This window comes from Miniopterus schreibersii, assembly GCF_964146895.1.
Source record: "Miniopterus schreibersii genome assembly, chromosome: 7".
In the NCBI taxonomy this organism is placed as follows: domain Eukaryota; kingdom Metazoa; phylum Chordata; class Mammalia; order Chiroptera; family Miniopteridae; genus Miniopterus; species Miniopterus schreibersii.
Window position 1 is genome coordinate 33,528,292 of NC_138108.1, and position 18,335 is coordinate 33,546,626.

General features: G+C 37.6%; 1 protein-coding gene across 1 annotated transcript in view; it reads right to left on the reverse strand.

Moving 5' to 3' along the window:
* Nucleotides 1–202: 202 nt before the first annotated feature.
* Nucleotides 203–18,335, reverse strand: part of ZNF804A (zinc finger protein 804A) — a 187,471-nt gene continuing 169,338 nt past the window's right edge. Inside the window, exons 3-4 of the mRNA XM_081142873.1 lie at nt 6,982–7,112; nt 203–4,490 (exon numbers count right to left, since the gene is read on the reverse strand). Coding sequence (XP_080998999.1) covers nt 1,304–4,490; nt 6,982–7,112 — 3,318 coding nt within the window. The 3' untranslated portion in view covers nt 203–1,303. The remainder of the gene's footprint in view (nt 4,491–6,981; nt 7,113–18,335) is intronic.

Sequence of the window (18,335 nt, forward strand, 5' to 3'; positions counted from 1 at the left end):
GGAAAACTCTCTTGGGGAAAGTGTGGTGTTTTTCAGTTTTCTATTAAATAACTATATTCCTCAGTACATCTGGAAGCCTTTGAGTGAACAGATATCTAGAGATCATTGAAAACAAAGCAGAATCTGGAAGGGTGTTGTGAAGACTTTCTCACTGTTCCTGGGTGATTTAGAAATAGAATGACCACTAGGAAGATTTGCAGGAGGAAAAGCCATTTATTTATGCTCCTTCCCACTTCCAGATTCTCAGTTAAGAGCATATCTAGATACAGGCTGTGCTGATGTCTTTCTTCCCAAGATGGTACATAATGGATTGTGACCTATTAATTAAACAGATTCCTTAATCCGTACTAAAATTCTTACATCTGTGTAAATAGAATAAATGTGAGAATTTTAACAGATAGAAGTATTATGAGACCTTACTGATTGCTTGCCGCTCTTTGTCTACCAGCAGTGTTGCAGTCCTGGAAGAACACTATGTGCTCTGCATAGTTTTCAGTTATTCTGTCTCCGAACACAACATTATTTTAACATGAATAGCCACGGTTTATTATCTAGAAAGCCAGCTGTTCAGGAAATTTAGAAAGCTCTGAGTATAAGCAACATTAGAACAAACAGAAAAGCAAATGGACCTGCTATACTTATTCTGAAAGAGGGCATCGTAGTTTGAGTATTGATAGAACTCTAAAGATACTTTGCAGGGCCTCGGAGGCTCAGAGATGTCTATGGGTAGAAGAAACAGATGTCTATGGGTAGAAGAAACTCTGAAACCTACTGTAACTATATATATACATCCCCTAAACAGTAAAGCCAACTAAAAACAAGTTTGTTTTGCTTAAGTATTTAACAAAAAATTTATTGCAAGAGATATTTATCACTGAATTTACAGTTTCAAGGAACATGGTACAAAACATAGTGCCATCAGCTTTGTCTAAACATTAAATAGGTGCAAGTACACAAAGAGTTAAAAAAAAACCCAAAAACCAAAGAGCATACTTTACAACATAAATTACAGTGCTATAAATATATTTTATGTACATTATACATACTCTTAAGACATCAGTTTCGTATACAGCATATATTGTATTGATTTTGAAACGATTCAGTGCCTTAATCATATTATATATCAGAAACTAAGAATTTATTTGCATCATTCGACTTACAGTAAATGATTTCAGATCAAGGAGGCCACATCCTGGCTGGTTTTTCCCCACCATTCCAATAGGCAACGATCCACTTAGATGGGCATTTACACGCACGGCACCGGTTTTCCTCGCGGCTCCCCCCTTTCCCTCTTGGGTGGTGACTAGAAGAGGGGCTGCAGCGGGATGACCGCGGGGTGTGGGGACAGCAGCGAAGGCAGGAGTGCGTGGGGCAGGGGTGGGAAGGCCAGGGGGCCGGGGTGCAGGACGGAGGCCGGGAGGATGGGCATCTGGGGGGGAGCCACGAACGCCGGCGGGGGCCCGGGGCAGAGCCGCGCGGCGGCGGGGCCCACCGAGATCCGAGGTAAGGGCGTCCCGGGGAGAGCCGGGGCGGGGGGCAGAAGCTGCTGGCGCGGCTGGAGCGCCCTGAAGGCGCGGTGGACGGCGGCGACCGAGGTGGAGCACGCGGGCTGCCGCGGGGCCAGGGGCTGCGGGGCTGCGCCGGGGGCCGCCAGGGCCGCGGGGAGGGGCAAGGCGAGCGCGACCTTGCGGGCCAGCGCGCCGGGCGGCAGGAGGTGCTGGTAGACTTCGCAGGGCAGGCCCCCGAGCCGGTCGCGGTTCTCCATCGGGATCAGCAAGGCCTGCTCGGGGAGGGCCAGCGGGGCCAGGACCTGCTGCGTCGCGACGAAGGCGTGCCCGCCGACGGGTGCTTCTTTGAAGGGCAGCGCTGGCGGTGAGCTCAGGAGTCCCGCACTGAAGCGCAGCCACTCGGCGGGCGCCTCATCCGCCTTCCCGCGGGGAAGGGCCTCGGCCAGCTCGCGGCGGCAAAAGCACGACTGAGCTTGCGGCTGTCGGGACGCCTTTTCCACGGCAGGCGCCTTGGAAGGGGTCTGCTCCTCGCGAAGATGTACGGTCTCGCCGCTTGCCTTGGGTTCGAGCAAGGTGCGGCCAAGGCCTTCCTTGGCCGGGGCGCTGGCGGCACAGACGGGGGCGGGCGGGCTGGCAGCCCCCGGCCCCGCAGCCCCCGGCCCCGCAGCGCGGGGGGCCGCCCCGCCCAGCCGCCCCGCCGCCCCGCCGGCTCGGGAAGGAGGCGGGCTGCCGGGGCGCGAGGCCGGCTTGCTCCGCGCCTGGCCTGCGTGCTCTGAGTTCCTTTCGGCAGCTGCAGCTTCTGCGGGCTCTGTTTCGCGTCTTTTGCCTCCGCGCGCTGACTCAGCCTGCTGACCTAAGGGAGAACCGCCCCTCGGGGGAGAGCCTGCGTTTTCCCTGAGCGCCAGAGCTCCAGGTCTGGCGTGGAATCTGCTTCTTTTCCTCCTTCGCCTCCTTCTAGGCCTCAAGGGCGCGGAGGCGCGTGGCGGCCCCCAGCCTTCTTCGGGTAGATCACTCTGTGGATTTACACTCCCCTCGGAAAAATAAGAATGAGAATGCGGCCTGCGTTTTCGGTACAATCTCTCCGATTCATTACCGAGGGAATGATAACCTCTCTTGACAGCCCGGCTGGGAGGCCTGCATTGCAGGTCCTTCTGAAGAACGAGGCAGCTGTGGTCCTCGCTGCGGCTGGACGTCTTGGCTCGACAACCACAGCAAGTTCTGGAGCGTGCGAAATCATGTTCCCCAGGACGCATCGTCGCTGGACCGGACCGTCCATCGGAAACCATCGAGTCCTTTGTGCAGGGATTTTCAGAACTGATATTGTCGTTATCACTGCACTCGGTGCTCCAGGTTTTACACATGTCTTCATTTTCACCTAAGAACATAAATGCTGTCTTGGGCTTTTTATCAGGTAACTGATGTGAGTCCAATAATTGCTCTACAGCTACATCCTGCTTTTCTGAAATTGTTTCCAGTAGGTTTTCCCTAGTCGTATCAGTGCAACTATTTTCTGTTTCCATTTTGAAGTGCGTTTTTGACTCTTTGGTTTTCTCCCCGTGATGATGGTGACATAACTTCCTTCTCTTTTTCTTTCTTCTGCTTTTATGGAACCAGTGCTCATGCGTATCTTTCCACCTTGTTTTGTCATATTTCTCATGAGTATTCTGTTTTATTTGCTTTTTAATAAAATTATATCTTTTTGTTTTTCTGCTTCTAGGGGAAATGTTTTTATGCCTCTGACCTGTATTCTCATGTTTTCCAGAGTCACAACTATCGGAGCAAATATCTTCAGCCAAAAGAGGAGTGACTTGAGTGGGTTCATTCCTGCTGCCTTCAGTGTCATGTTCTGTGAGTCCTGCAATAGATCTGTCCTTGCAATCCAAAACTGGCCTCTTGCAAATGTCTTCTTCCTTCTGCTGCGAATAAAGGTCATTTAAGGGCAGCTTCTTTTTATCTAGATTGTTGTTTAATTTACTGGACTTAAAATCAAAACAGAGAGGATTACAGCTATAGGAAATTGATGGTTGAGCAGCCGTGTAAATCAGCATTTCTGATGGCCACTGAAGAACTGTGGATCCGTCTTTGTTAAGTACAGGTACGAATGGCTCACAGGGTCTTTTATAGAAATCTTTTTTTTTATGTAAGGTTATAGTATCCTCTTCAGAATTTGAAGGGGCCAACATCTCAGGATTTTTGTTTTCAACTTCAACTGTGGCTGCATCATTGTCCTTAGCATTTTCCTCTGGGGTAGCTTGCAAAGATAGGCAGTCATTAGTCCTATTGAGAACTGTGCATTTATTTCCTAACAACTCAGAGCTGTTATCACTCACAGAAATGTCTTCATTAATAGCAGCATTTTCCAGTGGTATTTGATCTGCTAATGGGACTGAACTTTGACAATTATCTGCATCAGAAGATAAAGGGAGTTGAAACTGGCAAAATGAAGGTAATGAAAATGTATCTTTTTCACAAGAAACTTCTTTCATTTCTTGAGTTTGAGCTGTTTCTTTGTAAGTGCACATTCCCTCCGGTGGATGAAAAGAGGTAACTTTCTCCTCGGGACTCAAAAGGTCATCCGTTGGTGAAGACAGTTGGAGATGACAAGTACCAGGGACAAATCTCCTTCTTCTGCCAAGTCCTTTTTCCACAGAGGCGTCATCACTGAACTCAGAGAAGGCTGAGGCGGAGGACTCTAGCTTCACCGATGCTTTCTTCGGAAACGCAAAAGAAAAGCCACCTTTGTGTCTGTGGATTCCTTGCGCTCGATCTCCAAGTTGATGACTTTTTGTATAATTATTTGCGCTTTCTGGATCTGCAGCAACAGTGGTAACATCTTTAGCACTCTCTGCACTACGAATCAAAGTATGTTTGGAATCTTCCTGGTTATTCACTGAATCCACAACAACTCTTTGGGAAATTTCATTACAATTTTCTCTCACAGTAACAGTTGTTGACTTGAACATGGGGCCACTTCCAGGAGCACTACAAAAAGTAGCAAAAATGTATATTAGATAGGACACTTTTGAGGAAAAATATTCAAACACATTCATCTTGGAAATGTCATTATAACTTTTTTTTTTCCAATTTTTTAAATCTTTGGGAAAGAATTACTTTCATATAGTACAGTTGCCTTCCATAGTGCCACAGTTTCATTTAGGTATTGGTTATTGCTTGGGATAACTTGGAGGTACAGTCATGAAGTTACTTTGATAGCTATTAACAGCAATGGCAAGGATATTCCCATGCTCTCAACCAAGATTTTGTACCCCTATAATCTCTTCAGTGACATTTTGAAGTATTGTAGAATTTTCTAAAATACAATTATTTTTAATCCACAAATACTCGACATCAATGATACTATATGGAGAATATTAAAGAAATTAAAGAAAAACCCTCTATCATGACTTCAGAAGGGCTGGGAATTCACAAACATTTACTGAAAGTCTAACACAGTCCAGGGGGCATGCTATAATGCAAAAATTACTCAGAGATAATATTAGCTTGATGAGAGATTTGAGTTTTTTAAAATTGCTATTCTTAATATTTAAAATGTACCTTGAGGTTATAAATGACATAATAAAGTACAGTAAATAAAAGATACACTTAAGAGAAAAGACTATTTACTTAAAATGTGATTTCTATTTATATGGAATGTCAGTATACCAAAAATAGTGTGTTATGATTAAAACTATACTGTCTTGCACATAAACAAGAAACTACCTAAATATCATTTTTACCCAAACAGAATCATGCTATGCAGAATTTTCCATGCTATTTAAACAGTTTCTTAGAAATTGTACTTGGACAACACTTTTTATTCGAATATTTCCTTAATCTCTAACACAATAGACTATTTCATTGCCTTATTTGATATTAAAAAACAACACTACTTCTTAGCTGCACATCTTTAAAAGTGCCAAAATCATGTGTGAGTGTGTATGTTCGTGTGTGAGTGTGTGTGTATAATGTGAAATATGAACTGTATACTGAGGAAAGTACTTTACATAAGAAGTATTGCTTTTTTGTACATATCCTATTATTAACTCTAGTTCTCTTACTATAATAAAATTACATTTGCAAATGCTGCTTATAGGACATTAAATTACATAGGTCTTATGATTCTCTGTAACAGCAATTTTCAACCTTTTTCATCTCATGGCACACATAAACTAATTACAAAAAGTCTGTGGCACACAAAAAACATATCTTTTGCCAATCTGACAAAATATAGGTATACTTTTGATTGATTTACAAAAAATAAAAAAGTAATTACTCACCATTTTTTCTCCAAAGTGACTTGAAAAAAAATCAGTGCCTATACTTGCATACAAGGATTTCTTGTACCAAGAATTAACCAATCAGACACAACCTTATTATGCAAGATGACCAGTAAGATGCAACTCTATTATGTGACCTATATATTCGAGCTTTTACACCAGATGGCTGTTGTGTTGGCTGTTGTAATTTTTTTTTTTTTTTTTTTTTTTGACAATCTAAGGGAAAAGAGGTCAGTACCTTGACTAATTAGTCAGGTACTGCATGTTTTAAAAATTCTTGCAGCACACCGGATGAAAAGCACTGCTTTATAACATAAACTTGTATAATTTTTCATTTATTACCACACAGAGTAAAAATATCTGGTTGGTATAATTGAACAATAGTTATATTTCATTTTAACAATTCCATATTTGATTCCAAAGGCACTTAAATTTTATTTTATTTTTCTTTCCAAATTTGATATCCCAAGCAATATTTTGATATATCAATATTCCCTAACACTATTCTGTAAAAAATAAATTTGATATAAAATGGCTTGGTTTTAGGCAATAGTAAGAGAGTTTTCCTTATTGGAAGGAGAAGGGAAGGACACTCCAAATGGGGTTTTCTTTTCATACCATTGCCCTGGCATGAGCTGTGGATTCTAAATTGTAACACTACAGTTGCTGTCTGTTAGAAGCAGGTCAAAGTTTAACAGTCCAGTTATAGTTCATTCACAGAGAAACCAATTTTGACCTGCCTCTGAAATGTATAAGGTCTTTCTGACCCTTTAAAAATATTCTTGAAGATAATTTCAAAAAAAGGCCTTCAAATTTATAATTAAAAAATAGTTCCTCTTAAAATCACCATTTATAACAAAAGTCATAAGATGTGTTTGGTTTCTTCTTCAATCAAATATTTTCAACTTCACCAAGAAATGGAATAGATTTTAACTAAGATAGCTTAAACAGAAGAATAATGTGAAATTTATTTTTTTACAACCTAAAATTATAGTAATGTGGACATTTTATTAAAATGTGTATTAAAACACACATTTGCACAAAATTCAAATTCAATTTACTGTTTAAAGCCCACAGACAACCATGAAAATGTGAGTTTTATTCTGGGTACAGAAAGAAATGTGTGTCCTTTATTTCTACATTTCTTTTTTTGTCATCATATTTTAAGAAAACTTAACATTTCATTGCACACTCACCATACAGTTTCTTTTCTTAATTCGGCCAGCTTGTGCAGGCGTTGGAGTGCCTTTTCCTGTTTTCTTTCATCTTTCCTGGATTTAGATGCTACATTTCGAGCAAATTCCCTTTGTTTCAGTTCTTTAAGCCTCTATTAAAAAATATGGCAATGGTTAATAGTATTTGGGTCTAAGGCAATGTTAAAGATACTGTTGTTTTTATTGTTGAAATCTTTTTGCTTAACCTCCTCTAAGGACACAACCCATTTCAAACAAAAATATTTTCTCACCCTTTTGGGCTTGTGAAATACCAAAACATATTACTACATTATGTTAAAAGATATACCTAAGCCTTAGGTAAACTGGAATTGAAAACTTTCATTTCTATTTCTTGATTGTTTCCTGCCAAGATTCTCTGCCTAATTCAGATTAAGTGTTGGAGTCTTATAAACCCCCAATTTTCAAACAAAGTTAGCTTGTACATTTCAGTTATATATAATATAGGCATCTGGTAGTTTTTATATTTTCTAAGAAGAGTAAATGTCTTATGTTAATCTATAAGATAAATAGCCTCTAATGTGATTTAAAACAAAACAATTCCTCCCCTCAAATATTAAGCTTATTTCCCAAATAATTCAAGATATGAGAAAATGAATAATGTTTTCTGAAAATTCTTTTTATATTAGGTGTATTTTTCATCTGTATTAAAGGGCTCATTTTGGCGGTTGGAGCCTAGAAAAAGAACATGTCAATTTGAACAGAACTGATAAATAGCCATGCATGTGGCATTATTTAAGAGACATCAATGCGATCCCATGCCCTAAATATTTTACTGCAGTCTTTCGCACAGTGCAGAGTCATTAAAAATGATTAAAATACTATAGTTTTTCGTGAAAGCTCATGTCATTATGCAGTTGTGATATGTTGGAGTCTTGGAGTAAGTCTCTAAGACAATAAAACATATATTAATCACATTTTTATGAAGCTATTGAACAGTTTTAATAAATACCTTATACATATGCACTGATGTATGCCAAGGCTTAGAACAATGCTTGGTATATAAAATGAGTGCTTATTAAGTATTTACTTTATATTTGAATCACTTTAGACCCATCAAATTAGTAATTTTCCCCCCTCAAAAAAATATAGTACTAATGAAATAATATTAGACTCCTGGTAGTCCTGAATTGTATCTGCTTAATTTTACCTGTATAGTATCATACCTTAAGCTTCAAATAAATTTTAATAGTTTAACTGATGGGATTTATATAAAATATGTATAATTATTTCAAAAATTATTTAAAAATCATTTAAAAAATACAAAGATATTTTGAGATTGCATATTTGCATTGACATATCTGTGAAGAAGGGGTTTATTCAGAGTTGAATTTAGATAAAAGATAGACCATGTCATAAATATCTAAATTGTATAAATATTTCATAGAAAGTAAAACTTTGATATCATTATTTTGATTCAACAATCAAAATAATAGTCACTATAATTTTAAAATCTGCATTAAATTATTTATTAATTATAAAAAAGATCAAGAATTAGAGTATAAGAGGGAAAGAACATTTTACTTGTAAGTTTTGGTGGTCACTATTTCCTAAATTCTTACAGTCATAGAAAGACTTATTCAAGAGACAATTATTCAGTTTTAGCAATAGTCACTCTGCTAAATGGCTTGGATTTAAAAAAAAAAAAAAAAAAGATTAAAAAATGTTTTTACCTTTATCTGTATTATGTCTATATGTCTGTGACTGTATTTGTGGGTGTGTATAAGTGGATATGAAATCTGAAGAACTAAGGAGAGAACACACACAGGAAGCGATAACAGCAACTATTGGTTGAGATGCTCTTATTGTGCCATAAAAAGAAAGATGGGGGGCCCCAAAAGTCCCAAGGAAGGCGACCTGGAAAAAGGACACCTGATATGGGTCATGAAGGATAGAAAACATCATGAGGAATCAAGGTTGGATGTTGGGGGTGGGAGAATATTTCAGCAAAAATAAACAATTTTGTATAAAGATAGTAGTAGGAACATAGATAATCTAAAAAAACAAAAAACCCTTCAAATAAAGAAGTGTGGCAGAGCAGAGTATAAGCATGGAAATGATGAGAATTGATAAATTTCAGGGTCCACAGGACTCATGGGGCTCCTATCATATGAAATGTGACCGGAGGAAACATTGAAGGACTTTAAACAGTGCAATGCCACAATAGGATTTTCATTTTATCATGATTCTTTTGGGCATCAATTTGTATAAAATTCTGCCCTGGAACAAAATTAAAGATAAGAAGACTGATAAGTAGGATACTACAATGATCCAGGTAAAAAACATACAAGTCTCTTCTAAAGCAGTTGCAGTGGGGAGAAAAAGTAGGCTTGGTGATCTATTTTTCTTTACTGCATTTTCTTTACTAAGAAACACTATCTGTGATTCTAAGAAAGAGACAGTCACCTGAGCATTTGGATGTTACGTGGAGGATGCTAACAGGGACTCTGAAAGTAAATAGAAGCTAAGTTTTCTAAAATAAATATTTAAATAAATTAAAGTGCCAAACAAAATAGAGCAAACAATAAAATTGCAATACAAAAGAAAGATTGAATGTTCAAAAAAACACTTTTTAATATTGCCCTGGCCGGGTGGTTCAGTTGGTTGGAGCATTGTCCCATACACTATTTACAGTTTGATTGTTTAAATTTGAATTAATCCATTTCTATTTACATAGTAGTTAAATATCAAATAAGTCTGTCAGTTATCAAATGCCAGTACTGTTGTCTTATCTGTGATATAATTGAGTGATTGATAAGGCTGGAATCAGCCCCTAAATGCTGATTTAGAATGTAAATGTTGTTTTAGTCTCATAGAGGTTGTCAAACAGTACCAAGCTACATTCAAGTGTTCTATTGATCTCAGTCTCCCTCTCTGAACATATAATGCCCTTATCTCAGTGACAAACTTCTTGATATCAAAGTAAAGAAGCTTGCCTAATATTTAAGGACTATCCATCTATAGAGCCTATAGGCCTGTCCAAATACTTTGGTTAGTTTTAGGCTAGAATTTATCAGTCTTTATATCCTTTCTTGTATATTTCTGCAGCAAAAATAAAGTCCTACATCATATTTTATGTCTAGTAGAGTAATTTTGAAAAATAAATAATAGAAACCAAGTAAATTCTTTTGAAAGTGCCAAATAGGAAGAAAACTTAAGATCCACACAATAAATATACAAGATAATAGTTGTGAGGCTTGTGGAAATGTCAGTGCTTTTTCAAAAGCTTCCTCAACAATTTATTGAGAACCACTCAAAAGAAATTCTTAGTGATAAATGTCAAGACAGGAATGGCAGTCAGCAAGAATTAAAAAATTAGAACATTAAAAGGAATTTGTAGAAGGATGTGGTCTAGCTACTATATTACAAAACAAATTATAATGTAGACTGGCATATAATTCAATATATATGCATGTAGAGAATGGACCAGCATAAAGAATCAATATTCTTTGGTTATGATACCATCTCAAAGGGCCTACTCTACTTTCCCACTGACTTCCTTCTATTAATCTATAGAGAAACAAAATATCAGAAGGGCAACACAGGCTATTAATCTTAGAATATGGTCTCAGGAAATCCACGGTGTTGGACTGTTGGGAAAGTTATGATGATCTTGGCTTTAGATTAGACCGGCACACTGGCACATGTTAATCAATGTAAGAAGAGGCAATGGAGAGAGAGAGAGAGAGAGAGAGAGAGAGGGAGAGAGAGAGGGAGGGAGAGACTCATTTAGGTAACTCATTAGTTTGTGCTTAAATTTTTAGGTAAGTTACATTACTTTACAACTGCAAACCAAACTTTCAGGAACATTCTTATACCAATATTTTGTATACCTAATTATATCCAAAAGATATGTTCCTACAAGCAGAACTGCTGAAATAAAAGATACACGTGTGCACTTTTTGAGGTTTTACAAAATGCTATTTATAGCTTTACACTATTTTAAACTACTCCAGCAATATATCCAATGTTGGGTAGTATCACTGTTAATATATTTAACTGATAGTCAGTAAGTGATGTATCATTAATGTTTTGCTTATGATTCATGTGTTATCAAGAATATTTTACATACATATTAGCCATCTGTATTTCATTATTTAGAACTGACATTGTTCAATAAAATTTATTAAGCAATATTATATACATAACTTTTATTTGAAAAATAAACATATGAGCAGACAAGGCTAGCATTATTTCCATTTTTAGAGAAGACAAAACTGAAGCTAAGCAAGTTTTAGAGACTTGTCCAGAGTCACATGCAAGTGGTAGAAGCAGGCTGGATCCTTATTCATGGTCACAGCAACATGGACTTTTGCTCACCAAGCATGACCTGGCTCTAGTCCCTGCCGAGTACCCAATCTGCCAGCAAAAGAAATGAACACCAACCCCCGCAATATGGCACCATTAGCAAGGGTGATCTGCCAGTAGCCGTGAGAGAGGTTGATTACATGGGACAGCTTACTTCACGAAAAGGGCAGTGTTTTGTTCTTCCTGGAATGGAAGTTAACTTTGGATATGCACTTTTCTTCCCTCCATGCAATGCTTCTGTCAAAACTACAATCTGTAAGTTTACAGAACACCTTATCCATCATCATGGTATTCCACACAGCATTGCTTCTGATCAGAGAACTCACTTCACAGAAAATAAAGGATGGCAGGAGGCCGACACTCATGGAGTTCACTGATCTTAGCATGTTCCCCACTGTCCAGAAGTAGCTGGTTTCACAGAAGAGTAGAATGGCCTTCTGAAGACTGTTACAGCTCCATGTGGGTGGCAATATCTTGCAGGGCTGGAGTAAGATTCTCTAAGAGGTTGTATTTTCTCTGAATCAGTGTCTAATATATAGTTCTATTTCTTTCATAATCAGGGTTGATGGGTTCAAAAACCAAGGGGTGGAAATAGAGGTGGCACTACTCACTATTACCTCTAGTGATCCACTAGCAACATTTTTGCTTCCTGTGCTCACAACCTTACACTCTGCTGGCCTAAATGTTTTAGTTGCAAATGGAGAAATAATTCCACTGGGAGACACATCAGTGGTTCCATTGAGCTTTAAGTTAAATCTGCTACCTTGTCAATTTGATCTCCTCATGCTGATAGGGGAATTTATAATTTCCATAGATTGAGCACCTGAATTAATCTGAAATATAATCATATTACTTATAAATTATAGAACACATATACTTATGTGAATGGGGGTTTAGGTTTCTTTTTCCTTAAGTTTTTTTTCCCCTAGGCCTCTGCACTCCCCTTGATCCTGGATGGAGCAATTAAGGAGGTGACACAGCTGTGGACAATGTATCATTGAACATGCATGGTCAGGCAGACCCACCTACGAGTCAAGATATCATCTTATCGAGACATCGTTAGATGACCAAGAGCAAAGGATGACATCTGAGGACCTCTGGGACTGCACATAACTGCATTCCGTCCCAGCCTCAGGTTACCCCCTATCCCTCAGACCATTCCTTAAGAAAGAGTTTGGATGCTCCTATGTTTCCTGTCTTCTTGGTTGGCTGGCCTTCTCAATAAATGCCTTATATGATTCAACCCTGCCTTCCTTGAATTGGACACAGTGATGGGCAGCCCAAACCCAACCGCGGATTCCCGGTAACAATGTCACTGAGTCAATGGGCAAAGGAGTTGCTGTGCTGGATGGAATGATTAATTCTGATTACCAAGGGGAAAATGGACTGCTACTGGAGGTAAAACATATTATGTCTTGAATGGAGGTAAAACATATTATGTCTTGAATCCAAGAGATCCCTTTTGGTATCTCTTAGAATTACCATGTCCTGTAATTATAATCAATGGAAAACTACAACAACCCAGTTCAAGAAATACCCAAGATCCTTTAAGAGTGAAAGTTTGGGTCTTCCCACCAGAGAAAGAACCATGACCAGCTGAGGTTTTTGCTACGGACAAAGGGAATGGGTATTGGAACAAAAGAGTTATAAATACCAACTATGACCATGTGACTAATTACAGAAATGAAAAGTGTAATTGTCATTGGTATTTCTACCACAATTTATTATACATAAACATATGAATATAATTACATCTGTACATATAAAACTTTTTTTTCTATCTTCTTAACATATAACATAAAATGCATTAAATTTAGATCATAGTATTTATGTATTAATTTTACATCATAGTATTTGAGAATGGATATCAAGAAGAGTGAACATCACCCACAGACTTCACACCCTCTTCTGGGGAATGAGTTAGTGTGTTTTTGGTTGTATACAGGGTAGTTATATCATGCTAGGCAGCATTTGGCAGGTTATTGTCTTTATTTGGATGTTAAGTATAGCTCAAGGAAATGTCCACTGGTGCCAATTTGACAAGGAGTGGGCCTGGCTAAGCCACAATAACCAGGCATTTGATCAAACACCAGGCTACACATCACTGTGAAGGATGTTTTCAGAAGAGATTAACATTTAAATCAAATGAATAACCAGATTTATTCATTAAATCCTAGTAAAGCAAATTATCTTCTATAATGTGGGTGGGCCTGTTTCAATTCATTGAAGGCCTTAAGAGAGAAGACAGAAGTCCCACAGAAGAATTACACTTCCAGATAGTCTTTGGAGCAGAGGCTATAACACATCAGTTCTTTCCTAGGTTTCCAGCCTGGAGGCGTAGCCTGCAGATTTTGGACTTGCACTTGTCAGCTCTCAGAATTGTGTGAGCCATTTCCTTAAAATCAATCTCGATCCCTTCCTCCCTCTCTCCTGCTACCCCTCCCTCAATCTCTCCATTTCCTCCCCTCTCCCCCCTTCACTCTCTCCTGTCTGTTGTTTCTCTAGAACAGGGCCAGGGAAACTTTTTTCTGCCGAGGGCCATTTGGGTATTTATAACATCATTTGCAGGCCATGATTATGAACTTAAAAATTAGTTATGAGCATGGCCCTTGCCCAAGGATGACACACAAATTCGTGAAGCATTCCATATTTTTCAATCCCCAGACGGGCATACAGGAGGCAGCCAATCAATGACTCTCTCATCATTGATGTTTCTATCTCTCTCTCTCCCTCTCCCTTCCTCTCTCTGAAATCAATAAAGATATATTTTAAAAAAATTAGTTATGAAAAGAGAGTCTAGATTATTGAATTTCGAGATTGCCTTGGTGGGGCCAGACCAAATGGTTTTGCTGTCTGTATATGTTCCCCACCCCTGCTTTAGAACCTTGGTTAGTACTGGACAGATTTTGACCAAAGAATGGATAGTCTCGTTATGACATTTGTGGTGGGCACTGCAAATTGCCTTCATATTATCAATTATGTCCTTCTACTTCATTAATAGAGTTCAAATATTGGGAGACAGAAAGGTACTCAATTAAAATAATAAAAATCCCAGCCTCCTTTGTAAATAAGGGTGGCTCTGTGATAGTCTTCACTAACTGAATGATAAGTAGATATATCTGAGGAGGATATCTCTTAAAAAAAAAAAAAGGTAAAATCTCATAAAAAAAAAAAAAAGGTAAAATCTCATTAGAATAAAAATTCACTTTCTGTTTTTACTTAACCATGTTTGCTTCCTACCAATGTGTAATTGTGAGTCATAGATGGGCAGCAGCCATCCTTCAGTTGGAGGCTATTAGTTTGACAGAGAAGGCCTAAGTATCAAAGCTAGCAGAGAAAAACACGCACAAAAAACTCCTGTTCTCTAATAGCATCATGGATTACTGCATCATCCTAGGCCTGATTATCTATGTCATTTGGGAGAAAAACATAAAATATAAGCCAACTGTATTTGAGTTTTCTCTTATTGGCAGCTGAATATAATCTTAATTTATATGCCCACTTACAAGGTGTGTGACTGGATAATTCGCTTCATATTCTTACCACTTTCTCCTCAGGTGAAGTTTCTGATGATATCTAAAGTTTCTACTAATTTCACATTCTAACATCAATGTTTTTATTGCCATCTTTTAAGATGGATTTAGTTGGTATTAAATAAAATAGGTTTAGAACAATAAGAATTGCCTTAAGTGTTTTCTTTACTACAAGTAAATTCATTATTCTTGTGAATTGTTCCAATACTTCTGTTTCTAGTTTTATATCTCTTAGTAAGTTAATACATTACCCACTATTATTGTTTTCACAGGCTGAAAATTTCCATTGAATTCCCAAGAGTTGCTTCTATCAAGAACTATTTTCAATGGCTTTTGAAAAATCTAAGTATGCTTTCTGTCTTGCATAGAAGTAATATCCTCAAAGAATTACAACTCAATCACCATCTCTATTTCCTGAATCAATTTAGCTTTCTTGGAAGACAGCATGCAGTTAGCACTTTAGGATGTTAGCAAATACATTTCTTCAGAGAAGGTTAAGATATTCAAGTGAATGGTATCACACTTCAGTATGTAATTTCCTTCTAGTCATTATTTAATCAATGATATTATGCTGAGTGAACTTGTGGAAGACTCTTTTTAAATTTCTTTTCCCATTACTATCATGAATGTGTATCGTTTGGACTTCTCTCCCGGCAGCTTTAAAAGAATCTAATCTCTTAATGGCTTATCAGATCTGAACAATATCTTTCCCCAAGGCCTTGCATTCTTTAAATTCCATTAACTCAAGTCTCTCTTTGTGGACAGAAATTTCATTCTAGTTCTAATATGAAAGTATTTGCAATCTGTATGTGTTACGTCTAAAACTGATTTTTTGCCCCTTCGGTTCATTTTCTTAAGTGCTGAATCAGAAGTGTCTCATGCATTGTAAGTGCTCATGAGTGCTTGTCAGATTGAATTGGCACAGGATGGTGGTGATTAACTTTCTTATACAATAGAAGACTTTAAAAATAGGCTAACAGAAATCGCAATAAGATCTTTGGTAGTGCAGAGAAAGCGATTGAAATTCGAGTATAAGAAATATTGACACCTGTATTTTTAAAAAATACAAAAACAACTCAAGTCTCCAGAATTAAAGAATAGTTAAGAATTATGATTCAGTTTTATAAGGAAAGACTTATGCAGCTGCTACTAATAATGCTAAAAGTTGTAAAATATTACAAATGTTGTTGTATTAACTGTCATCTTCTTATCCTTTAGAAATTTTTGAACATCAAACAAGACATCAAATATGATATTCCAAACTGCAACATGTTGTATAATTATATGACATAACTATTACTATTTTTGTTGTTTCGATGATGAAATCTTTGATAATTTAAATCTGCAAGGCTAAACCTCCATCAGTATTCCTTTATTTTAGAGTCAACAATGTAATATTTAAATCTTTCCCTCATTTGAAAGATTAGATATTATTAAAATTGAAAAGAGAAAGACTGGAAAATAGAAAGTGTTAAAATACTCAATGATTGACCTTGTGTGTTTGTAGAAGGATGTACTATGTGCTTAGGCCAAAATGGCTAGAAAATGACTAGAGTCTTATGGAATATAAAAAGTGACTTTTATTTGCAAGGTGTGATCATTTGAAAGTTGCTAGAATTATTTGATACAACTATGAATAACTCACATTATTTTAAGCCTACTTTTTACCCTTCTTAAAACAAACATTTCTATTAGAGTCATCTTGAGGGCTATATAACAATATTACGATAATTATATATGACATCTCAGGAGTTATGTGTCCATAGAATAATCATTACAGCAATACAACAGAATGTCAGTTTATAAAGATCGGATGATACCAGGTCACACAGTAACTTGTGTTTTCCAATTTCATGACTTATCCAAAGTCCATATTTTTCCAAAATGGTGTCATACTTTTGGCAATTTGAAAAAGCATAGATGATCCAAGCATGCAATTAAAAACAAGCAAACATTTATTTATAAAAGGAAAATGTGTCTTAGAGATGGTTTTTCAAACATTACCGTGGTCTACTATCAAAGGGTGTGATCATAATAAGGAAGCCAATATTACACAAATAAGGTGAATATAAGATTGTTAGAATTCTCCTTTGTCATAGTTGCTCACAGAAATGTAAATTACTTATAGCACTTACAACCTTGAATTGCCAGGACTGCACATATTTGTATTCTGGGGTAAAGGAAGACTACAGAGGAATTTTAATATATATAATAACCACAGACACACAAATACATATGCATCTGTATATTTTTTGCTTTCATTATCTTGTTCTCTATTTGTAGTGCTCCATTAGACATTATTATCTATCGGTTTGTTCTTATACAAATCACCCAGATTATTAAAAATGAGTTATGCTTAATATACTAGCTGATGATTTTGAAGTGTGTAAGTTTACCTTATACTTAAACATAGGTAAATATTAAAGTAGCCAGGCAAACATAAGCAAACCATTCCATAGAGTATTTACTTTTCATTGATTTATTATTAAATTTGATATAATTTAGAATATCCTGGCGATTTGGTGGGGCTTGCTCATTGTCAGAGATTCAAAAAGAAAAAAGAAAAATTTTGTAGATGGGGAAAAATGTGTACATATTATTAACAGATGTAAAAAGACATGTTTGCTTCTTTATTTTCTAAGTAAATCATCTCCCCATTACTTGTGCCATGCCCCATGAGATGGGACACAATGAGTAGTATTACAATCCATATCTAAATGGACAATTTACTTATGACAAGTTTTCTGACAATAACTGCTAAGTATCTTCAATTTCCTATTTATTCCCCTTACTACCACTAAGCCTTCTTAGGTTTCGGGAGTGTGAGAGGACAGGAGAGGACTTACATGAATTTTGGCAGCCAAGATCCATATACTTTTCATATATGGTACCTGGCTTCTCTAACCACAGGTAACGTTGCTGCCTCTATTTCTGAAGTCAACACCTGATTGAAGTCAACACCTGGTGCATTCCATTGTCTGTTCTCACTTTGATGAGGACTGGGTAGCCCTCTTCAGGAGACTTAAATTCAACTGCATATCAGTTCTCATGGCACTATAGACATCCCTGAATCTAGTCATTCCCTCCATGGTGCTCTTGGCTCAATCTACCTGCATATCTCTTCCCTCTACATGGCAAGATCACCAGCTCTCAAATCAGCTGCCAAAAGGGCAAGAAGGAAATTCTGGGCACTATCCATTGGATATTTAAGTGGGGCTTCCTGGGAACACCAAACAGCAGAGTTTGTTGCTTAAACACATTATGATGCCAAATTAATTTTGATATTGGCTAAGTGTCATATTAGTATGGAGCAGGCAACCCAAAAGGAATTCTCTTTCCAGCCTCCCTACTTTCACCATATCTTTATAAGACATCTCCCCCTGTCTGGGACAGTGCCTGGAGAGGGAAAATCAGAATACATATGCCTAACTGCTCCTCTCTCTATTGTTTGTGCTTCTTTCTCAATCCTCTTTCTAA